The 24818-nt window shown below is 52.1% G+C and overlaps 1 protein-coding gene across 2 annotated transcripts; it reads right to left on the bottom strand.

Annotated features, from left to right (window-relative positions):
- Nucleotides 1–1802: 1802 nt before the first annotated feature.
- Nucleotides 1803–22132, bottom strand: Lrfn1 (leucine rich repeat and fibronectin type III domain containing 1). Of its 2 annotated transcripts, none has more exons than XM_090322167.1 (5): nucleotides 22071–22132; nucleotides 18955–18987; nucleotides 14407–14461; nucleotides 11206–12648; nucleotides 1803–3603 (listed from the first exon to the last, which is right to left on the bottom strand). In XM_090322167.1, exons 4-5 carry the CDS (start codon nucleotides 12609–12611, stop codon nucleotides 2697–2699), a joined length of 2313 nt encoding a protein of 770 aa, XP_090178293.1. In that variant the 5' UTR covers nucleotides 12612–12648; nucleotides 14407–14461; nucleotides 18955–18987; nucleotides 22071–22132; the 3' UTR covers nucleotides 1803–2696. The 2 variants fall into 2 exon arrangements, with proteins under 2 accessions (XP_090178293.1, XP_090178292.1); XM_090322166.1 differs by lacking the exon at nucleotides 22071–22132 and adding an exon at nucleotides 21579–21734.
- Nucleotides 22133–24818: the final 2686 nt, after the last annotated feature.

The following is a 24818-nucleotide window of genomic DNA, read 5'->3' as shown; positions in this document are numbered from 1 at the left end:
CAGGTGTTGTACCACTTGAGTCACACCTCCAGTCCTTTATTCTCTGGTTAGGTTTTTTTTTTTTCAGATAGGGTCTTATCTTTTATGCAACAGAATCTGCTCACCTCTCAAATAACTGAGATTATGGGTAAAAGCCACTGTGCCTGATTACCAAGCTTATTTACCATTAACTTTTTGTACATAGGGCCTGGGTAGTATCACTGAGCTTTATTGCTCAAGACTAGTGAGCTACAGCCACTTGAACCACAGTTCCAGTTCTGGGTTGTTTTGTTTTGTTTTGTTTTTTTGGTTTGTTTGTTTGTGGGTCCTGGGGCTGGAAATCTGGGCCTGGACTCTGTCCCTGAGCTCTTCAGCTCAAAGCTATCACCCTACCCCTTGAACCACAGCACCACTTCCCCTTTTCTAGGGATTAGAGATAAGAGTCTCAAGGTCTTTAGTGCCTGGGCTGGCTTTGAACCTTGATCCTCAGATCTCAGCCTCCTGAGTAGCTAGGATTACAGGTGAGAGTTACCACGCCTGGTTTGGGTTTTTTTTGTTTGTTTTTGGTTTTTTTTGCTGGTTCATTGGAGATTAAAGTCTCACAAACTTTCCAGCTCAGGTTGGCTTTGAACCATGATCCTCAGATTTTAGCTCTCTGAGTAGCAAGGATTACAGGCATGTGCACTAGCACATCATTGACTTTACTCTTTCTCATCAGGCTGGTTTTTCTATGACCCACTTGAACTTCCCTACCAAGCTGGTTTGGGGTTCTGAAGTTTAGCCACTCGCAGTGAGCTGGCACAGGAAAACTGCCAGTTTCTGTATCCGCAGGAACGCAGGGTGGGGGGGGATTGGGGGAGAGGGCCTCAGGCAAGGCACTTCAACTGCACAACTGCCTCTGGGTCCACTTCCTGTGTTGCATACAGCCCTAGGAGCAGAAAGATCATTCAGACTGCACAACAGAGAGGGCTCAGGTTGAAGACAAAGCAGAAGTCAGGCCACCTGCCTTTTTCTTTATCATTATTTATGTCCCTAGGCTCAAGCAATCCTCCTCCCTCAGCCTCCAGAATAGCTGGGATTCCAGGTGGGGACCACAATACCCATCTCCACCTGTCTTTTTCCAGGAATGTGGTAGGGGATGGCTGATTTTTGCAGTACTGGGAATGGAACCCAACTCCTCTACTCCTCCTCTGAGCAAATGCTGTCACTGAGCCACTTCTCCAGCCTCCTCCTGCCTTTTTAAAACTGATTCCCACCTGGTTTTATGTCACTGTGTGCCAGGTACTTTCCTCTTTCTGGACTTCAGTCTGCTCATCTGTAAGTCGAGACAGCAGTCCCCACATCCTAAGGTTGCTTCTAGGATTAAGGGTTTTAGCACTTACTTTAGCTTCAATCATTTTGTGTATGGGAGTGAGTAGGTACTGGAACTTGAACTCAGACTCGAACTCTGGCTTGGCTTTTTTACTCAAGGATGGTGCTCTACCACTTGAGCCATAGCTCTACTTCTGGCTTTTTGCTGATTCCTTGGAGATAAAGAGTCTCACATAATTGCTCTTTTTTTCCCCCTCCCATCTCAGCCTCCTGAGTAGCTAGGATTACAGGCATGAGCCACCAGTGAGCACCCAACTACAATAATTTTATTTTGACAACACCTCATCTTTAAGTCTTAGGAAGGTAAGAGCTTTGTCTGCCAGTTCGCCCTCTCCTCCCCTCCCCTCCCCACAACCCCTATTGTCAACCTTCCTTCAGCCTAACTTGGGTCTTTATTTTACCTTCTAAGTCACCCTCCCCTCAACACACACACACATGTCAGCAGAGCGGCCTCAGACACAGAAAAAAGTTTAATTCTGCTGCGGCGGAGGGTCCCGGCTCTGGTAGAGTGAGGAGGGGGGATTTGGTTTTGGATTTTGTTCATGTGGGGGATTTATTGGGGGCAAGGTTGTGGCGAGGAGGTACGAAGAAGGCAGAGGGGGAAAAGTCTGGTCCTTCCAGTGGGACCTGCCCGGGACATCTGAGAGTGAGAAGAAATTAGGGGGGAAAGACAAATTAAGGGAAGGCAGAGGGAGAAGAGACCACCACGGAACAGAGGAAAAGGAACAAGTGGAGCTGGACAGAGACGTAAGACAGACAGTCCAGAGGGCAGGACGGAGACGGACAGGGGGGACCAGGGAAGGGAAGCAGGGGATGGGGGCGAGGTGGGTCAGGGCGTGGGGGGGGGCTTTGGAGGCCGCCGCGGGACAGAATAGGATCTAGTCCAGCCAGATACAAGAAATGGACCCCTGACCCCTGCCCCGGGGTGCCGGGCTGGGGGAGGGGGCTCGTGTCTCAGTGCTGCAGTGTCGGGGGGGCCCTGCCCCTCCCCGCGCTCCGCTGTGTAAGGCACCGGCTCCAGCGAGGTCCGCGAGCGCGCGAGGGGAGGGGCAGGAGGGGGCGTGGCGGCCGGTGACCACGCCCCCTGAGCCAATAGGCGCGCTAGAGGGGCGTGGCCTTGGGCACGCCCCGCCCCTCCCTCCCAGGAGGAAGAGGAGGGCGGAGTCTCCCGCGCAGCTCCAGGCCCAGGTTCCAGGCAATGTGCTTTTCCCGCCCCAGCGTCCCCGGGGTGGGGTGGAGTGGGGTGGGGGGGCTGTGGCCGTTTATCCACGGAGGTGAGTGGTGAAGGGGAGCCCCCCCCCCGTCTCCCCAGGCATCCCGGCGCCCGGACCCCTTTCCCCGCTCGCTCACACGGTACTCTCCAGCATCCATTCGGTGCTGGTAAAAGCCAGGCGCGCCCTGGCGGAGCCCAGCCCCAGGTCTCCGTCCTCCTCGGCCGCGCCCCCGCCGGCCCCGTCCAGGTGTGGCGTGGAGCGGTGGCGCTTTGTCCGCCGGGCGCGGCGCGGGTAACTGTGGCTCTGAAATAATGCCCCGTAGTCCCCATCGAAGGAATAACGCTGCTGTGGCCTTGATCGGGCTGGAGCCCCTCCAGGAACCAAAGCTAGAATCGGGGGCGCCGAAGCCGGTGGCCCCAGGGCCCCCGAGCGGCTCCTCCGAGGACCCGCCAGCGCCCGAGACTCCTCCCCCGAAGTCTCCTCGGACGGCAGCAGGCACAGGGAGGTGGCCGAGCCGCCCAGGGAGCGCCCTAGGATGGCCTCCCTCTCCATGGCCGCTGCCTCAGCCGTGGTGGGGGGGGACTTGGCCTCGACGGCCACCGCAGCAGCCGGGGTGGCCACCTCCCTCAGGGCCTCGTAGCGGTCTTGCGCGGCCGGGGCCTGCTGCGTGCCTGCACCGCCGTTCGTCTGCGAACACACGTGGCTGACCCTCGGGGGTGACCGGGACGCGCCCTTGACGCGGCGACTGTCTCCATCGCCGTAGACTTTGTATCGAATCATGAGCAGAACGATGAACACCAGGACCGAGGCCACGATGACGCCCCCGATGGCGATGATCATGGTGCCGCCCAGGAAATGGGCCCTCAGCGGGCGACAAGGCGCAGGATCCCCCGCCGTCGTGAACTGCACGCAACCCACGACTCTCGTGGCCGGCAGGGCCGTGGCACCGTCGTCGTAGACCGCCAGCACGCACAGATCGTAAGCCCGGCCGGCTGCCAGGTCGTTCACCAGGAAGGTCTGGCTGGTGGATGGGATCATCCTGCAGAGAGGGAGTGGGGGGGGTCAGGGGCGTGAACCCCATCCTGAGCCCCGCACCCGCTCACCTGACACCCCCTCCCTCCCAGAAAGGAAAGCGGAAGCTGAACCTGCAGGGGTGTCCCTCTATTCCCCCCCCCCAAAAAAAATTCCCCAACATCCTGGCTCCTCCTCCACCAATATGGTTCTATCCTTTCAGGACCCCGGGCACAGGCCACGCCCCTCACCTGCATGCCCCACCCTCAGACTTACCTAGTCAATCACTTATTGGGGACAGTATCTGCCATTCATACTTCCTCATTTACATATCCCCGCCCCCCATTAGTTTTTCTATCCTGCCTCCCAAAGACACTCTCTCCCCTCTATCCCACACCCCCCCCCCCAGTGTCTCCGGGGCTCCCACAGCTGTTATTCAAGCTCCTCCTCAGTTTTCATATAGCTGTCATTTGAGGAGACTGGTGCTACAGGCCACACCCTTCACCTGCATGGCCCCGCCACCACCCGCCTGTCAATTGTCTACTGGGCCACTATCTGCCATTCATTTTCTTCATTTACATAGCCCCGCCCCTGCATAGGAGGCGTGTCTCACTCTGCCTCCCACCACTACCCCTTCAGGGTCCCTGGTCTACACCTCCATATCTGCATGCCCCGCCCACAGGTTAAGCACTTCCAATGCCTGTCCTGTTCTTCCTGATAAAGGATTCTCTTCTAGTTTCCCTTTTATACTTCTCCCTGCCTTTCACGTGGGATGCCCCTTCATCTGAATGTACGGCCTTGGGATAAAATGGCATTTCCAGGGGCAACTTCCACTCAATTACATATTCCCAGCTTTATTGAGGGGCATGGCATCAGGCCCTGTGGGCTCGCACCTGTAATCATAGCTACTCTCCAGGCTGAGATAGGAAGACCGCCTGGGAAGACAAATTTGAGAGACTCTTATCTCCAATTAACTAGCAAAAATAAGACAGCAATGTGGCTGGCACTGTGGCTCAAGTGGTAGACAGCTAGCCTTGAGCTGAGTATTCAGCTTAGGGACACAGCCCAGGCCCAGAGTTCAAGACCTATAACCGACAAAAGAAAGAAAAAGAAAGAAAGAAAGAAAGAAAGAAAGAAAGAAAGAAAGAAAGAAAGAAAGAAAGAAAGAAAGAAAGAAAGAAAGAAAAGAAAAGAAAGAGAAAAAATGGCTTCTTTTGGGCCAGGGATCCATTTCTTGGTACCACATACATAGAAAAAAGCTGGAAGTGGTACTGTGGCTCAAGTGGTAGAGCACTATACTTAAGCACGAAAGCCAAGAAATAGCGAAAGACCCTAAGTTTAAGCCCCTAGCACAAGAAGAAAGAAAGAAAGAGGGGGGGGCGGGCTGGGAGGACTGGTGAAAGAAAAAAAAGAAAGGAAGGAAGGAAGGGAGGGAGAAAGAGGAAGCATTGGTATAAGCCCCACCTCACAAGAGCTAAGCAGGGATATAATTTTTCTACTCTGCTTAGGCTCATCATGCTCCACCCTTCTCCAGATATTAGAAGCCACCATTACTTTGTGTACAGTTAGCCCGGTAATGTCAGACAGGACCCAATCAGCCTTACAAAGTTCCATCCATAATTGAATGAAGTATAGCCAAGCGAGTGTGTTCCTTTCTTATTTTAAGACCCTCCCTTCACAGAAAAAAAAAAAGTGGTTTATTAATTAAGTTTGAGAGTCAGACTGTCTAGCTGTGCATCTCTCCTTTGCCTTTTGCTTAGCGCTGTGTCCTTAGGCAAGTTTCTCTCCCCCCCCCCCCTCTCTCTCTCTCTCTCTCTCTCTCTCTCTCTCTCTCTCTTTCTCTCTCTCTTTCTCAAGCTCTCACTCTCTCTCGCTAGATCTGGCCAATCCTGGGGCTTGAGCTCAGGGATTGAGCACTGTCCTTGCACACTTTTTGCTCAAGGCTAGCACTCTGCCATTTGAGCCACAGTGACACTTCCAGCTTTTTCTATGTATGTAGTTCCAGGAAATAGAACCCGGGGCTTTGTGCATGTTAGGCAAGCAGGCTACCACTAGGCCACGCTCCGAGCCCAAGGCAAGTTTCTTAACATTCCTATAAATCAGTTTCCCCAGACCCCACTAGAGTGGGAAAAGATAGAAATAACCAGATTTCCCATATCATAAAAAAAAGGTAAGAGCTAGGAACCAGTGGCTCCACCTGTCATGCTAGCTACTCAGGAGGCTGAGATCTGAAAATCACAGTTCAAAGCCAGCCCAGCAGGAAAGGCCATGAAACTCTTATCTACAATGAACCACCAGAAGACCAGAAGTAGAGCAGTGCAAGTGGAAGAGAAGCTCAAGGTAGAAAAAAAAGCTCAAGAACAGTGCCCAGGCCCTGAGTTTAAGCCCCAGGACTGGCAAAAAGAAGAAGGAGGAAGAGGAGGGACAAAATACATTCAAAATCTGATACTTAATGTTCCCATTAACTAAAATCCTATTCGGAGATAGTCAAAAATCCTGGCTCGGTTCTGGGCCAATTCCTCCCCAAACCAACCGTAAGACTTTTGTTGTTGTCGTTGTTGTTGTTGTTTTGGGGCTTGAACTCAGGGCCTGGGTGTTGTCCTGAGCTCTTATGCTCAAGGCTAGCACTCTATCACTTTAAGCAATGGCTCTACTTCCAGGTTTCTGGTGGTTCATTGGTGATAAGAGTCTCCCAGGGGTTGGGGATTTAGCTCAGTGGGAGACCACTGGGCGGTGGGGGGGGGGGCAGCCTGCCCAGGCTTTGAACTGTGATCCTCAGATCTCAGCCTCCTGAGCAGCTAGGATTACAATTGGGAACCACTGGCACCCAATTGTAGCTTGTTCTGGGTGGCCCTGGCCCCTTCTGCTGGGCACATCCATCTTCCTGATTGCTCCCATCCAGTCTCAAAAAAGCCAGGCCTCCCTGGGCATGGCGGCTCACACCTGTCATCCTAGCTACTCAGGAAGGAGGATGAGATCTGAGGATCAAGGTTCAAAGCCAGCCTAGGCACAAAAGGACCTGAGACTCTTATCTCCCATTAACCTCTAGAAAACCTCAAGCAAGCCAGGCCTGCCAAACCCAAGTCCACTCTGATGTGCATGCCTAGATCCTCGCCTCACAAGCTCTCCTAGGGTGACAAAGTGCTTAGGGACCCGTCAGGAGCAAGGCCAGCCTCATGCAGACCAGAGGCTCCAGCCCTGGAAAGGCCATACCTCATCTCTACAGGCCTGCTTACCTCTCAGAGCACCACCTTCCCCTCCTTCTGGGTCACTTTTTTTTTTCCCCCCCAATTCTGGGGCTTGAACTCGGGGCCTTAGCACTGTCCTTGGGTTTTGTTGTTGTTGTTTGTTTGTTTTTGTGGGTCATGGGACTTGAGCTGGGCCTGGGAACTGTCCCTGAGCTCTTCAGCTCAAGGCTACCACCCTACCCTGGAGGCCAACCTCACTTCCCATTTTCTATAGGTTAACTGGAGATGATAAGAGTCTCAGGTCCTTTTGTAGCTGGGCTGACTTTGAACCTTGATCCTCAGATCTCACCCTCCTGAGTAGCTAGGATTACAGGTGTGAGTCACTGTGCCCGGTTTGTCCTTGGGTTTTCTCAAGGCTAGAACTCTATCACTTGAGCCACAACACCATTTCCAGCTCTTTCTATGTACGTATTACTGAGGAATCGAACCCAGGTCTTAGTGCATACGAGGTAACCACTCTACCACTAGGCCGAACTCGCAGCCCCTGGGCCACTTTGATTTTGAAGCCCCACCTCAGTCACCTCCAGGAGGGTCTCTCATTACCCCAGGAATCATGCTCCATCTCACAGGCCCCAAGTATGAACCCACCAAAGTGGCCCTCATGCTCCGCCTACCTGTCTTTCCTCAGGGCAGCATTGCCCCCAGCCTGGCTCCCCCACGCTCAAGTTGTCCCCTTCTTCTCCTTATAGCTTTGCATTCCCTTGCTTCCCTCCCCCCCCAAATAACCAGTTGCTAGGGGATCCCCCTTTATCAAGGACAGAGACTGGCTTCTTAAGAAAGCTTAAGCCCCCGTGTCTCTCATTGGCTATTAGACCAGAACAAGCCATCTGAGCAGGCTTCTGATTGGATGTCACCTCCTCCCTGTGGCAGCAGTGAGGAAGTTAACCCATGCAGAGCCGTCTTGCAGGCATCAGCTAGAGGATGGAGGACTGGAACCTAGGCCCTTAGAGAAAGCATTTTAGGATTTCCTGCTTGGCCAGACACAGGAGACTAACGACATCTGCACTCACATAGGGTCTGGGGGGAGGGGGAACCTTCCCCTTATCTGTGATGTGGTGATTATGGGCCAGAAAGGAGGACAGACAAGGAGAAGAGGAAAGTCAAAGAAACAGGGTTATTTACTGACATGCATTATCCATTTTCCCAGCAAACAGAAAGTATGTGTCCTGAATATAAAAGACAGCTCTGCTGATTTCTACATGATCCGACAAAGGCCCCCCAACCATTCAACCTCAATTTCCCTATCTGCAAAGGAAGGGTGGTAGAAGGCTAATGAGGCCCTCGAGGAGTATGTGTGAGGACCGGGGCTCGATCCTCAGTGCTGCAAATAATAAAGAAAGAAGACAAGAACGTGGGAGAGAAAATGATCCCTGAATCACAGTGAAACTGGGAAGGGAGAATGAAGTCACAGCACCCTTAGAAACATCATATGAAATGTTCTGTGTGGTTCCTTTGCTTATTGTTTGTAAAATTGGGCCAGGATCTAGCTGTCTCTGTCAGCACAGGGCATAGCTAGCATCAGATGTAGCACAGAGAAGGTCTGTGTTCAGTATTGGGTAGCTAGAATCAAAAGGAAGACCATGTGCTGAGCATGTAATCCCAGCTCTTGGGGAGGCTAGGCAAGGAAGCCAGAAATCCAGATCAGCCTAGAATCCAGGGTGTCCAGTCCCTATCTAGGGGTTAGGGGTTGGGAGAGGACCATGAGGAAAAGAGAGTTGTTGATGCACTTTATCAACAATGGGGACATGCCCACTTGACACCATGCCTGTGGCAAGAGGACATGGAGAGTGGTGGCTAAGGGGAGTCAGAGGTGGAGGCCAAGAGGCAGGTTCACGAGGGAAGGCCCGGCCATACCGCAAAGCTAGGGGTGGATCTCAAGGTGGGACAATTTTCCAGTCCCTCTAGCATCCTGATGGGGGTCAATTCCAGAACAAGGCATTCGGTAGCCACTCTACAGTGCACAGGGGAGGTGGAAACAAAAAGAGGTGTCTCTGCAGCTGACAGCCAGTTGCCAGAGTACCCAAGAGTTAATGAGCAAGTCCCATACAGTAGTGTGGCCAGATCTGTGGCTAAAAGCCATATTGGAAAACCAAAAAATACTAGAACCCCAGTATCTCAGAAAAATGCTTTAACCACGACCCAGATTTGTTCACCAGTCCTGGCTTCAAACCCAGGCAAAGGGGTTGAAATAATGTCCATTTTTCTCAGCTTTTTTGCTTTCTCTATCTACAATGTACCTCATGTGTTGACATAATTGAAGTGGTTAATAGTTTTTTTCTTTTACTGCCAGTCCTGGGGCTTGGACTCAGAGCCTGAACACTGTCCTTGGGCTTTCTCAAAGCTAGTGCTCTACCACTAGAGCCACACCACCACTTTAGGCTTTTTTTTGTTGTTCATGTGGTACTCAGGAATCGAACTCCGGGCTTCACAGGCATAGTGCACACTAGGCAGGCACTCTACCACTAGGCCACACTCCATGCCTTTTAATGGTTTCTTAGTAGAAATGTAACTAAAAGCTAGGTGCTAGTGGCTCATACCTGTAATCCTAGCTACTTAGGAGGCTAAGATTTGAGGGTTGTGTTCAAAGCCAGCCTGAGCAAGAACGTCCATGAGACTCTTATCTCCAAGGAAGCACCAGAAAACCTAAAGTGGTGCTAGCCTTAAGTGAAAGATCACAGGGACAGCACCCAGGCACTAAGTTTAAGCTCCAGGACCAATTAAAAAAAGAAAAAGAAAAAGAAATACAGCTAAATAGACATGTGTGTGTGTTTCCTCTCCAAAATGTTTAACTTTTACTTTTTACCAGTTCTAGATCTTGGCCTCAGAGCCTGGGTGCTATCTCAGCTTTTTTTTTTTTTTTCCCCAGTCCTGGGCTTGAGCTCAGGGCCTAAGCACTGTCCTTGGACTTTCTCAAGGCTAGAGCTCTACCACTTGAGCCTCAGCACCACTTCTGGCTTTTTGCTATGTATGTGGGGTACTGAGGAATCAAACCTGGGTCTTTGTGCACACTAGGCAGGCACTCTACCACTAGACCACACTCCATGCCTTTTAATGGTTTCTTAGTAGAAATGTAACTAAAAGCCAGGTGCTAGTGGCTCATACCTGTAATCCTAGCTACTCAGGAGGCTAAGATTTGAGGGTTGTGGTTCAAAGCCAGCCTGAGCAAGAACGTCCATGAGACTCTTATCTCCAAGGAAGCACCAGAAAACCTAAAGTGGTGCTAGCCTTAAGTGAAAGATCACAGGGACAGCACCCAGGCACTAAGTTTAAGCTCCAGGACCAATTAAAAAAAAAAAGAAAAAGAAATACAGCTAAATAGACATGTGTGTGTGTTTCCTCTCCAAAATGTTTAACTTTTACTTTTTACCAGTTCTAGATCTTGGCCTCAGAGCCTGGGTGCTATCTCAGCTTTTTTTTTTTTTTCCCCCAGTCCTAGGCTTGAGCTCAGGGCTTGAGCACTGTCCTTGGACTTTCTCAAGGCTAGAGCTCTACCACTTGAGCCTCAGCACCCCTTCTGGCTTTTTGCTATGTATGTGGTACCGAGGAATCAACCTGGGTCTTCATGCATGCTAGGCAAGCACTCTACCACTAGGCCAAACTTCTGGCCCCTAGCTCAGCTTTTTTTTTACGCAAGGTTGGTGTTCTACTACTTGAGTCACAACTCCACTTCTGGCTCTTTTCTTTTCTTTCCTTTTCTGGTGGTTAATTGGAGATAGGAATCTCAAGGACTCTCCTACCTGGGCTGGCTTTGAACTGGGATCCTCAGACCTCAGTCTCCTGAGTAGAGAGGATGACAGATGTGATCTGTCAGCATCCAGCTAAAATGTCTAACTTCTGAGGTTGGTGACCATGACCGATGGTGACTGGGAACTCAGCAATCAGGCTGGCTTCCTTTGCTATTACAACTGCAGCCCTCAGCTTTCCACATGTAGATGCTCAATAAATATTTGCCAAATGCAAGAAAAACAGAGAGTAAGACAGAAATAGAGGAGAGAGGAGACAGAGCAAATGAAGGAGCCAGAGACAAGTCTGAGGTCAACCAGAAACCCCAGCTGAGCAAGAAAACCAAGAGAAACCCCGCACACACCTGTCCATCCTAGCTACTCTGGAGGCTGAGATCTGAGAATCACAGTTCAAAGCCAGCCAGGAAAATCTGTGAGACTCTGATCTCCAAAGACCTACCAAAAGAAAAAACAAAACCAGAAATGGAGGTATGGCTCAAGTGGTAGAGCACCAGATTTGAGGGAAAAAGCTGAGCCAGAGACAGCACCCAGATTGTGAGTTCAAGCTCCAGGATCACCACTGAAACAAAACAAAGCCAAGGGAATGGACACATGGAAGGGAGAGGAAGACCCCTGGGCTCAGGGCAGCACCTCACCTACCTGTACACAAGCGAATCATCAGCTGAGCTGTTGTACTGGACCTGGTACATGCGGATCCCGGGCACTGGCCTCTGGGCTGGCCAGCGAATGAGCACAGAGCTTGAGGTGAGCTCAGCTGCCACCAGCCGGCGTTCGGAAGTGGATTCATTGGCACCGGGTCTTCCAGGGGTGGCGATGTCAGAGGAGCCAGGCTCGGTGAGAGGCGGTGGGGCAGCTGGCGGAGGCGCCATCAGTGGCAGAGGTACCACGCAGACCTCCACGGGCGCCGTGGCTTCCCCAGCCGCATTAGAGGCAATGCAGGTGAAGATGCCACTGTCTCTCAGCGTGGTGATGGTCACATCCAGGGTCCCATCCCCTCGCACCCGGGTCCGGCTGGAATTCCCCAGCAATCTCCCATCTGGTGCCACCCAGTGTACCACAGGCTCAGGGTCACCCACAGCCCTGCAACGTAAACTGACCGCTTGGCCTTCCACTACCAGGGCCCGGCCTCCAGCTTGGCGGGTGATTAACGGCGGTTCACAGAGAAATTCCTCCTCGGGGATGGACCAGAAGTAGCGATCGGTTAGGTGCTCCGGGGTGGCACAGGTTTCTAGATCATCCTCTCGGGTCAACCGTCTTAGCCAGAGTAGTTCGCAGTTACAGTGCAATGGGTTCCCCCCAAAGCTGACGGTCAGGGGTGTGGGGGGCTTGGGCCCGCTGCCTTGGGACCTCAAGAACAGGCCATCGGGAGGGAGTTTGTGGAGGCGATTGGAGGTCATGTCGAGACGCACGAGCTTATGCAGCTGCACGAAGGTCCCCTCGGCGATGTGATCGATGAGGTTGTGGTCCAGGGTGAGCGTGTTCAAGTTCACCATCTGGCCCACGGCCTCCCAGGGCAGGGCTTCCAGATTGTTGTAAGACAGATCCAGGTCTTCCACGGTGGACAGGAAGGCGTCGAACGCCGCCGATTCCACCTTGCGGATCTGGTTATTGCCAAGGATCAGGTGGCGAAGGTTACCCAAGCCACGCAGCTGGTCGCCGCGCACCTCGGCCAGGCGGTTGCTGTCCAGGTGCAGGGCACGGAGGGCGCGGAGATCGGCAAAGGCGCCGGCCGCCACTTGGCCGATGGTGTTCCGGGAGAGGGTGAGATGAACCAGGCTGGTCATGTTGGCGAAATCCCGACGCCGGACGGCGGCGATGAAGTTGTCAGTGAGCCGTAACTCCACCACGCGCCGGTCGATGGCCGGGGGCACGAACAGCAGGCCGGTCTTGGCACACAGCATGGTCAACGTGGGGGCCACGTTCTGGCAAATGCAGCGGCCTGGACAAGGCTGGCTACGAGATGCCCCGGCCCAGAGTAACAACAGAAAAGACAGGGCAGTCGGAGGTGGTGAAAAGAGCACCGTGGAGAAGGGGCCTGGAGCCATGGTGCCCGGGGACAGCAGCAGGGACAGGAGGTTAGACCTGCAGAGGAAGCGGAAGGTGACCCAGGCACAGGGTTCTGTCACCACCCTGCCAGCTCCCGGCTGGCCTGTCTCAGAACTGAATCCCACTCCTCCCGTGACCTGAATACCACGCAGAGTGCCTAGCCATAAATTATAATCTTTCTAGGACAGTGGATAAATTACCAACCCTTGGGAGTGGAGCTGTGGCTCAAGGTGGTCGAGCACTAGACTTGAGCAAAAATACAAAAACTCAGGGACAGGCTCCAGGCCCTGAGTTCAAGTCCCAGGACCAACAAAAAAAATAAATAAATAAAGGGGCCAGGAGTGTGGCCTAGTGGTAGAGTTCTTGCCTAGCATGCACAAAGACCCAGGTTCGATTCCTCCATATCACATAGTCAGAAAAAGCCAGAAGTGGTGCTATGGCTCAAGTGGTAGAGTGCTAGCCTTGAGCAAAAAAGAAGCTCAAGGAAAGTGCTCAAGCCCTGAGGTCAAGCCCCAGGACTGGCAAAAAAAAAATAGATTAATTAAAATAAATATAGCTAGGGGTCATCGTAGCTACTCAACTCAGGTTGAGATCTGAGGATTAAAGTTCAAAGCCAGCTTGGGCAAGAAAGTCTGCAAGACTCTTCTCTCCAATGAACCCACAGAAAACCAGAAGTGGAGCTATGGCCCAAAGTGGTGGGGGCTGGGAATGAGGCTGGGTGGTAGAGTGCTCGCCTAGCCTGCATGAAGCCCTGGATTTGATTCTTCAGACCTACATACACAAAAAAGACAGAAGTGGTGCTGTGGCTCAAGTGGTAGAGTGCTAGCCTTTAGAAAAAAATAAAAACAAAAAGAAGAAGCAGCAGCAACTCAGCGATACTGCCCAAGCTCTGAGTCCAGGCTCCAGGACTGGCAAAAATTTTTTTTTTAATTTATTAAAGAATTTATTAACATTGATTTTTACATCATATGCAAAACAAAATTTTCATTAAAAAAATTTTTAAAGGAGGGGCCGGAAGTTTGGCTTAGTGGTAGAGTGCTTGCCTAGCATACACAAAGACCCAGGTTTGATTCCTTGGTACTACATACATAGAAAAAAGCTGGAAGTGGTGCTGTGGCTCAGGTGGTAGAGCTGTAGCCTTGAGAAAGCCCAAGGACAGAGCCCAGGCCCTGAGTTCAAGCCCCAGGACTGGCAAAAAAAAAAAAAAAGAAAGAAAGAAAAGAAAAGAAAGTGATGCTGTGGCTCAAGTGGTAGAGCAATAGCTTTGAGCTGAAGAGCTCAGGGACAGCTCCTAGGCCCAGGTTTCAAGCCCCATGCCTAGCATGCATGAAGACCCAGATTCAAGTCCTTTGTGCCACATACACAGAAAAAGCTGGAAGTGGTACTGTGGCTCACATGGTAGAACAATAGCTTTAAGAAAGCTCAAGGACAGTCCCTAGTCCCTGAGTTCAAGTCCCACAACCAACAACCCTCACCCCCTCAAAAAAAATTAAAATTAAAATTAAAAAAAAAATATATATATATATATATATATACCACTCTTTAATGTACAACCTCTTTCTCCCACCTGGGCCAATCTGGATCCTTCAGTACCTACTATTTAATTAATTTATTTATTAACTTATTTATGTAGGTGGTACTGGGGGTTGAATCCAAGGAAAGCCACTTACCACTTGAAACAGCACCTTCCCCCCCAACCCTACCAAAGGTTTTGAAATTTTTGTTGATTATAACTTAAGGCCATCAATGTCAAGACCATACCCAGCTGGGTTCAACCCCAGCTGTGACACTTACTAGCTGTGTGACCTCGGGAAAGTGTCTGAACCTCTCTGAATCTCGGTTTCTTCATCTGGAAAGTAGAGATAGAAACAAAGCCTCATTTCTGTGAAGAGGATGTAAGTTAATCAATAAACCCAGCTGACTTTAGAATAGCACCTAGCATGGAAGATGAGCTTAATACATTCTAGAAGTCATCCTTATCATCATCATCTTCATCACCATCATCATTATTATCACTATCAAGTGGCTAAGATGCACCAAGAACAAATACTACTACAACTATGTTGTGTGTGTGTGTGTGTGTGTGTGTGTGCTGGTACAGAGGCTTGAACTCAGGGCCTGGACACTATCCCTTGGCTTTTTTATCCAACGTTGATGCTCTACCACTTGAGCCACCTCTCCAGTTCCAGCTTTTTGCTGGTTAATTAAAGAGTCCATGATTGGCGGCCTTTAAATGGCGATCCTCAGGTGTGAGTCTCCTCAGCAGCTGGGGTTATGGCTGTGAGCTCCAGGTAAGAGCCACTGGCTCCCAGCAGGGGCAAGTGCTTTGAAATCAATTGGATTCCGGTTCAAATCCTGGCATCCGCCCTGTGACTCTCCCAACACTAGGATTCCCCATCTATCTAGGCCAGAATGACTTTTTTTTTTTTTTTTTGCCAGTCCTGAGCTTGAACTCAGGGCCTGAGCACTGTCCTTGGACTTTCTCAAGGCTAGAGCTCTACCACTTGAGCCTCAACACCACTTCCGGCTTTTTCTATGTATGTGGCACCAAGGAATTGAACCTGGGTCTTCATGAATACATGCAAGCACTCTACCACTAGGCCAAACTCCCAGCCCTGGCCAGAATGACTTTTTAAAAATTGACCTAAGAGGGACTGGGAGTGTGGCCTAGTGGTAGGTGCTTGCCTAGCATGCACCAAGCCCTGGGATCGATTCCTTAGTACCACACACACAGAAAAATCCAGAAGTGGTGCTGTGGCTCAAGTGGTAGAGTACTATCCTTCAGAAAGCCCAAAGACAGTGCCCAGGCTGTGAGTTCAAGCCCCAGGACTGGAAAGAAAAAAAAAAAAAACGTCCAAGAATGGGGCTTGAACTCAGTGTCTGATACTCTCACTTATCACCTGAGCCATGCTTCAGAATGACATAATTTCTAAAATGGGATGAGAGTCATAGTATCTTTACAAGGATTGTTTACTGAGAACCACTGAACAACCCTGGGCCTTGCATACTCTGTCAACTTTCAAATCCCTCTCCCATCTTGGGCAGGGCCAGAGGGGGTATGAAGAAGGCAGCGTGTGAGATTCACCGCATCTGTTTCCTAGCTCAGACTCAGAAAGTCCTTCTAAGTGGGTCTTTAGCCTGGACTCACATCAGTGCATACCTATACACACACACACACACACACACACACACACACACACACACACACTCCCTTGTACAGCATCACTGCTCCAGGCAAAGAATTTGGGCTTTGATTCCCCCCTTCCCTTCACTGCAACAGCCCATGACACATCAGCCCCCCTCACAACACAGGACAGGATGAGAAGAGGGGAAAAAGAGAAGAGGGGATCTCTGAAGTGGTTTTCACTCCCACTGCCCTGTACCCCGGTCTCTACTGACAGTCTCTAAGACTGACTCTGTGTAGGGCAGTGACCTTGTGTGGCTTTCAGTTTTGTGTCCAAAAGAGGAATCAGAAAGAAATCAGAAAGGGATGAAGACAGGCAGGGAGAGGCAAGGGGGCAGGGTTGGAATGGTAGAGACAGAGAAAGAAAACCAATCCCAAATGAAGGAGAGCTGAGAGGGAAGCTCAGAAGAAGAGCACTTGCCTGGTATTCATAGGGTTCTGGGTTACATTAACACACACACACACACACACACACACACACACACACACACACACGCAGGGCATGGTAGTATGGTAATACACACCTGTATTCCCTGTACTCGGGAGGCAGAGCAAAGGAGGATCATGAGTTTGAAGCCACTTTGGCTCTATAGCAAGATGGCTAGCTCAGAAAAGCAACAAGGGTTAGAGGCATGGCTCTGTTGGTAGAGTGCTACCCAAAGAGTGGAAGTGGCAAGTTCTGAGTTCAAGTCTCAGTCTGACTGAAGAGAAAGCCAAGAGTGTGGCTAGTAGAGTGTTTGCCTAACATGCATGAAGCCCTGGGTTCGAAAAAGCCAGAATTAGCTGGGTACGGTGGCTCAAGCCTCTAATCCTGCTACTCAGAAGGCTGAGATCTGAGAATTGTGGTTCAAAGCCAGCCCAGGCACTAAAGTCTGTGAGATTCTTCTCTCCAATGAACCACTAGAAAACCACAAGTGGTGCTTGGCTCAAGGGGTAGGGTGGTAGCCTTGAGCTAAAGAGCTCAGGGACAATGCCTAGGCCCAGAGTTCAAGTCCCATGACTGACCAAAAAGAAAAAACAAAAAAGCCAGAAATGGTGCTGTGGAGCCAATAGTAGAACTCTAGCCTTGAGAAAGCTCAGGGACAACACCGAGGTCCTGAGTTCAAGCAGAACTGGCAAATTAACCAATAAATCAAAAAGGAAGAGAAGATAAAGAGCAAGACACAAGTGGGGAGAGAGAAAAACTCAGAGGGGAGGAGACACACCAGAAAGGAGGAGAAAGCTGAGTATTAGCAGCTCCTGCCTGTAACCCTAAATACTCAGAAGGTTGACATCTGAGCACCAAGGATGGAAACCAGCTTAGGAAGTAAAGTCTGTGAGTCTCTTATCTCTAGCCACAAAAAAAAAAAGCTGGAAGTGAAGCTGTGGCTCAAGTGGTAGAGTGCTAGCCTTGAGCAAAAAAGCTAAGCCAACCAGGAGCTTAACCTAGTGGTAGAGTGCTTGCCTAGCATGCATGAAGACCCAGGTTCGATTCCTTGGTACCACATATATAGAAAAAAGCTGGAAGTGGTGCTGAGGCTCAAGTGGTAGAGCTCTAGTCTTGAGAAAGTCCAAGGACAGTGCTCAGGCCCTGAGTTCAAGCACCACTCCACTGGAAAAAGAAAAAAGCTAAGCCAAAGTATGAGGCCCTGAGTTCAAGCCCTACTACTAGCACTAAGAGACAGACAGACAGACAAGAAATTAAAAGAGGAAGAGGCAGGCAGTAGTGTATTACTCTTGTAACTCTAGCTACTGAGAAGGCTGAGGTCTGAGGATCGTGGTTCAAAGCCAGTATGGACAGGAAAGTTCCTGAGACAATGATCTTCAGCTAACGATCCCCCCCCCCAAAAAAAGTCAGAAGGGGGCCAGAAGTTTGGCCTAGTGGTAGAGTGCTTGCCTAGCATGCACGAAGACCCAGGTTCAATCCCTCAGTACCACATACATAGAAAAAAGCCAGAAGTGGTGCTGAGACTCAAGTGGTAGAGCTCTAGCCTTGAGAAAGTCCAAGGACAGTGCTCAGACCCTGAGCTCAAGCCCAGGACTAGCAAAAAAAATAAATAAATAAAAAGAAAGAAAGAAAAGAAAATCTCAGGAATAGCACTAAGCCCAAAATTCAAGTCTCTCCCCCCCCACACACACACACGTATACACACACACACAACTACCGGAATGTGGCCTAGTGGAAGACTGCTACTTAGCATGCATGAAGCCCTGGGTTTGATTCCTCACACACAGAAAAGAGCAAAAGAAGATCAGGGACAGTGCCTGGGCCCTGAGTTCAAGCTCTAGGACTGGCAAAAAAAAAGTAGTTCTGGCATGATCAGATGCCCAGATCTGCACCAGCTTGATTGTGGAGGTCTCTAGGGCTCAGAACCCCAATTTACAAGAGCAAAGCTTCACCTCTCACAGTCAGAGTGAATGAAAACACCTACTATGTACTGAGAGACACTTCAGTATTGGGGGACAGAATTTGGACCTCACTCCCTTGAGATCACATCCCCCAAGTCCCCAAGTCAGTCAAATGACTCCCCCAAAAGGGCATCAATCTGTGCGTTCAGCTATCCACTGATTTATAAATAAAAAAAAAATCTACCACATCAGTTCAAAGAATTCTGCACCATTCTTTGTAGCTATTTGTAACTATTATTTGTAACTGTGATCTTCACAAAGGAAATGCTACATACAGGCTGCTACAGTTACTACTATTACTTATAATAATGTGTTAATTCTCTCTCTGTGTGTCAGATTATTTGATCAGATTATTTGAATTCAGAACCTTGCATTTGCTCAGAAAACCCGCTACCATTTGAGCCACACCCCCAACTCTCTCCCTCCCCTTCAGTTTGTTTTTCAGATAGGGTCTCATACTGCTTTGCTCAGATCAACCTTGAATCAAGATCCCCCCTTCTGAGTAGCAGGAACTAGAGGTATGTACCGCCATGCTTGGCTGGAGTTTCTCTTGCCCAACCACCTTACCTATGCTGAGGAGAGAGGTTACATCTTGTCCTGAGACTCTACCTGTCCCCCAAAGCCTGGTCACTAACAACCCGGACTCAACCATGATACTTCTAGAGTGGTCCCCACCCCTAACCTTGGCAGAGAGGTTCTGGGCCCCAGCTGGCTCTAAGCAAGGCCCATCACCCCCCATTTCTCTCTTGAGCCTGAGGGCTCCAACTTACCTCTCTTCAGGGAGTCAGGGCCTGGGCCAGTACCTGTAACAGAATAAAACCCAGCACGTTAGCACCCTCTGGTTTCTCTCTGGGCCCCAGGGCCTGCTGGGGGACCAGCTGAGCTACAGAAATCCCCAGAGGGATCCTCCCTCAGCTGTCATGCTTCAGGCTTTGCCATCTCAGAGTTTCAGAAGGTTCTAAAATGGAAGAGACTGAGTTTCAGGGGTGGGTCACGCAAACTCAGGAGTTCAGGACACCCATTGGTTTGTCCTCTGCCCCCCTCCTCCGCGCCCCACAGCTCTTCTTCCATCACTCTCCTGGAATCCGGCAGCCATCCCCTCGTTTCTCAACCTCAGGATTCTAAATTCCCAGACTCCTTCTCAGATTCGCCCCCCTCCAAAGTCCGGGCCAGGTGCCTTACCCCCCCCAACATTTACAACAGGTCCCCACCTCCCCAGTCTCAAAGCCCTGAGCTGTAGCAGGAGCTCGGAAGGAACCCCTGCTCTTACCTTACCAACACTGGGCGGCCTACCCCAACTCTCCAACCCAAGTTCTCCCCAGGATCTCCCAGCAACACACCAGCAAGATCTGGGGTCCCTCCCCCAAATTGCCAGGGCAAGGACACCTAGCCAAGGGAATCACAGCCTGGGTCCTGGCTGGTCCCAGACCATCCCACAGGTCCCTCCAATCCACCGGACACACATTCACAGCCGGCCTGCACATACATGTCAAAACGGACACACTGTCTATTCCCCGTGACCAACACTGCCACAAGACACAGACATCCCCTCCTCCAAATACATGCTACACACCCACCGAGACAGGGGGCAACAGACATCACAGATACACACCTGCGTGAGCAAATGTACACAGGTGCACACTTTTTTGTTTTTGTTTTTGGTTTTTTTGGGTGCTTTTCCTGGGACTTGAACTCAGGGCCTGCGTGCTATCCCTGAGCTTCTTTTTTTGCCCAAGGCTAGTGCTCCACTTCTAGTTTTCTGGTGATTCATTGGAGTCTCACAGACTTTCCTGCCCAGGCTGGCTTTGAACTGTGATCCTCCGATCTCAGCCTTTTGAGTAGCTAGGATGACAGGTGTGAGCCAGCAGATGGCTGGTTTAACTGCACACTTTGGGACTTTGAAACACTCGCCCAACTGCACACCGCTGTGTGTGGACTCACACATCTGCCCGCCGCCAACACGTACATCCTAGCTGTGCACGCCTGACACGCCGGCTCTCCGACGTTCTCGAGGCTGAGTCTCTAAGGACAAGCACACAGGCACACAGACGAAAAGACTCACCTCTACAGACCTGTCAAGACATGCACGCAGCAGCAGACACACTCCGAGTCCCCGGAGGGTTTTCCATACTTGTGAAACCACACACACACTCACTCTCTCTCTCACACACACACACACCATTCTGAACGACAGTCAACACACATTCCTCCACGTGCCCCCCTCCCTAACACCCCACCCAGCACATTCCAACACCTCCCTCCCCCCAAACCACATCCCCAGCCTGGGTCAGAGGTCAGAGTTCGTTCAGCAGGTGGAATGGAAGGGTCGGGGGTGTGTGTGTGTATGGTGGGGGGGGTGATCAGTCCCAAAGCCAGTTTCTAAGAAAATCCTCCTGCCAGGAGCCCCGAAGCACCCCACCCTACCAGCCGGGTCATCACCCCCACCCCCAGCAGGTCATCAGAATGCCGGAACTCTACACTCAAGCCGCTGCAGCTTTCTGGCTGGGGTGTGTGTGTGTGTGTGTGTGTGTGTGTGTGTGTGTGTGTTGGGGGGCGGGTGTAGGGGGCGGGAGGTTCAGGGTGGGGGTGGGGATCTGACCAGGTCTTCGCCCCCACCCTCCCCCCAAGCCCCAAGGCCCATCTGTCCATCCCTCCGGCCTCTCATCCCTCCATCTGTCCACCTCCGGGCTGCCCATCCCCCTCCCCCAGCCGCCGGGAAGGGAAAGAAAGATATGGCCGTCTCCCCCCAGGATGGCTGGGGACCCCCCTTCCTGCTCCTCGGGCTGACACGGGCCCTCCCCCACGCGTCTGGAGGCCTGGACCCACAGGACGCCGCGCCTCAGCGGCCCGCACACCCCACCCGTGTCCACCGCCGGCAGGTGGACTCGCAGACAGACACACAATCCGTGAGCCACACGCGCACACACGCACACAAATGGACACCCGGGCGAACACACCCGGCTCCCCAGATCCACGGCTTTCACACCCCAACCCGGATACAAACGCCCCACGCGGGCGGCCAGCGGTGTGCACACACCCGGCACACGACCCACGCGTGTGCACACACACACACCTGCACACGGCCCCCTCCCCGGGCCCGGGGGAGGGCGTCCCTCGTGCAAGAAGAAGGGGTGTGTGGTGGAGGGGGGGACACCCAGGTGCACACACCCGGATGGAGGCCCCCCACGCTCGGGGCGCGCGCGGGCACGCGCACACACACACACACACACACACACACACCCCGGGCCTCGGAGCGCACGCAAGGCCGCCGCAGCGCCGGCCACACTCACTCACTCACACCCGCCTGCCTCCATTCCCCCCCCCCCCCAGGATCCGAGGGAGGGGGAGGGAAGGCTTGCTGCAGGGATGGGGTGGGGTGACACCCCAAGCTTACCCAGCCCGGGCCATGGGGGGGCCCCGGGCCCGGCCCCGCCGCCGCCGCCGCCGCCGCCGCCGAGCTCCGCGCCATGGTGGGGGGAGGGCCGGGGGAGGGGGCGCGGTGCCGCGGGGCCGCCTCCCTCCCGCCTCCCGCCCTCCCTCCGCCCTCCCTTCCTCCTTTCCCTCCCTCCCGCGCCGCCGCCGAGCTCCGCCCTCCGCTCCGCCGCCGCCGAGCTCCGCCGCATCGGGGAGGGGGAGGGGCGCCCCCGCCCCCCCCCCGGCCCCCGGACTCGCTCCCCGGGGCCGCGGCCCAGACCCCCACCCCCCCCCGCCCCGTCTCCACTGCGGAGCCGCCAAGGCCCGCCCCGCCCCCGGCCTCCCCAGGGACCTCAGACCACGCCCCACCGCGAGGGGGGCCCCGGCGGCCCCCGCCCCGGCTCACACACATCCAGACCTCCGCTCGCCCCCCACGCCCCACCCGGCCCCGGCTCCGCCGACCGGGCCTCACCTCCAGCCACGACCCGGCTCGCGTTCCAGGGACGCCCAGGACCACGAGGGGAAGACGAGGCCAAGGGACCAGCGGCGCCCGCCTGCCTTCAGTGACCGCCCCGCCCCTCCCCGCCCCCCCCGCCGGGTACCCCCCCGCCGGGTACCCCCCCGCCGGGTACCCCCCCCGCCGGGCACCCCCCCGCAGGCCCTCCCCAGCCCGCGTGGGCAAGGGCAGCCCGAGCCAGCACCCCCAGCGCACAGGTGGACCCCACCCCTGGGGGGAGGGGGAGGGGAGCTGCCCCCCCTCTCCACCCCCCCCAGGTCTTAGCCCCTCTGGGACTCCTAGGCGCTGTTCTTGCTTCACTTCTACCTTCTTTCATTGGATTCCCATGGTTCTTCCTGGCTGGGCTGGCTTCGAATCATGAGCCTCACATCGCAGCCTTGTGAGCAGCTTCCAGGATTACTTGGCTGTCTTCCTTTGCTCTTTTCCCTCTTCTTGCCAGTCCTGGGGCTTAGACTCAGGGCCTGGGCGCTATCCCTGAGATGCTTTTGCTCAAGTGCAGCACCCTTCCATTGAGCCTTAGCGCCATTTCCAGGCTTTTTCTGTTCATGTGGTACTGAGGAATTGAACCCGGGGCTTCATGCATGCCAGGCAAGCATTCTGCCACATTCCCAGCCCATTCTTTCTTTCTTTCTTTCTTTTTGGGGGGGGGGTTCATTTTCTGTTTTCTTTTGTTGGTCATGGGGCTTGAACTCTGGGGCCTGAGTGCTGTCCTTGAGCTCTTCAGCTCAAGGCAACTGAACCTACCCCTAGAGCCACAGCACTACTTCTGATTTTCTGGTGGTTAATTGGAGATAAGGTTTCATGAACTTTAGTTCCTGGGCTGGCTTTGAACCTCAATCCTCAGATCTCAGACTCCCAAGTAGCTAGGATTACAGGCATGAGCTGCTGTGCCTGGCTCTGTTATTTATTTTTGTTTTTATTTTGTGTTTATGATTTTTTTTTTTTTTGCCAGTCCTGGGGTTTAAACTCAGGGCCTGAGCACTGTCCTTGGGCTTTCCTCAAGGCTAGAGCTCTACCACTTGAGCCACAGCACCACTTCCAACTTTTCTATGAATGTGGTACTGAGGAATCGAACCTGGATCTTCGTGCATGCTAGGCAAGCACTCTACCACTAGGCCAAACTCCCAGCCCACCTTTTATTTCATTTTTGACAAAGGGGTTCAACTAACATTTCCTAAGACTGGCCTCAGAATTTGTGACCCTCCTATTCACTCTGCCTTGAGAGTAGCCAAGATTGTAGTCGTGCGTTACCATCCCCAGAATGCCCCATCTCTTTTTCCAGATTTTCAAAGGATCCCCAAACCTAGCAAGATCTTCCATCAGAATCTGCCGTGTTGTACATATCTTTACAGTCTCAAATGCTTCCCATTTTGGGTTTCATCATAAATTCTTTTTTTTTTTTTAAATCAGTACTGGGTTTGAGCTCAGAGCCTCAGCATGTCCTTAGGCTTTCCTCAAGGCTAGAATTCTACCCTAAGCCACTACACCACTCTGGCTTTTTCTATGTATGTCGTACCAAGGAAACAGTCTTCGTGCATGCTAGGCAGGCACTCTACCACTAGGCCAACCTCCTGGTCCATAAATTCTTCTTCTACAAGCCCAGGGCCAGCTACCTCTGCAGATCTTCCTCTTAGTAAATCTTGATCCAGTCAATCAACCCTCCTCACAATACTTCTTGCTCTCTAATGTTTCCTGCTGGAGCCTGGGGGTTCAGGCTGGGAGGGTACAAGTAGGAGAAGACGTCACAACAGAAAATGTATAAATGTACATTTGTACAAATGTAGCCACACTGTGTGCCAGCAGTGGTTTTAAGGATTGGTTGATCCAATCTTCAAAATAGCCAGATAAGAATTGGGCACTAATGTGAAAGGGTATCAATGTATGTGAATTAATGCACCTTCTATCTGGCAAATATTCATGTAACCCTTTTATTAATTACCATATATATATATATATATATATATATATATATATATATAAAAGAACTGGGCACAAGTGCCTTATGCCTGGAACTCTAGCTACTCAGGAAGCTGAGACCTGAGAATCATAGTTTGAAGCCAGCCAGGGCAGGAGAGTCCATGAGACTCTTAACTCCAAGTAACCACCAAAAAGTCAGAAGTGGAGCTGTAGCCTAAGAGACAGCATGCTGGGAGCTGGGTGCAGTGGATCATGCTTGTAATCCGAGCTACTCAGGAGGCTGAGATCTGGGGATCGCAATTCAAAGCCAGCCCAGGCACTAAATTCTGTGAGACTCTTAACTCTAATTAACCACTAGAAAATGGGAAGTAGGCCTGTGGCTCAAGGGTAGGGCGGTAGCCTTGAGCTGAAGAGCTCAGGGACAATGCCAGGCCCAGAGGTAGGATGGTAGCCTTATGTTGAAGAGCTCAGGGCCAGCACCCAGGCCCAGAGTTCAAGCCCCAGATGTGAAAATTAGGGAGCATGGAACTACAGAACCTTAGACCAAAGTCTCACAGTATTAGAAGAAATGATTCCCAGCTTATACCAGCCCTCTAAGGAGTCATACCTATGTGTTGACTCTTCACTGGATAACTAATCTATTCTAGACACTCAGGTTGGTTCAGCCACACTCAGCCACACCCACTCATTATCAGTCTTGCTCTGTATCACTTTCTTTGATTAGTCCTTGATTCCCAAAGGAAACCTTTATTCCTGATTGGACAAGGCTCCAAACATGCCCCTTTC

The sequence above is a fragment of the Megascapheus bottae genome, chromosome 31, assembly GCF_031878675.1.
Source record: "Megascapheus bottae isolate mThoBot1 chromosome 31, mThoBot2.hap1, whole genome shotgun sequence".
Taxonomy (NCBI): Eukaryota; Metazoa; Chordata; class Mammalia; order Rodentia; family Geomyidae; genus Megascapheus; species Megascapheus bottae.
This window is presented reverse-complemented; position numbering and strand designations above follow the sequence as displayed.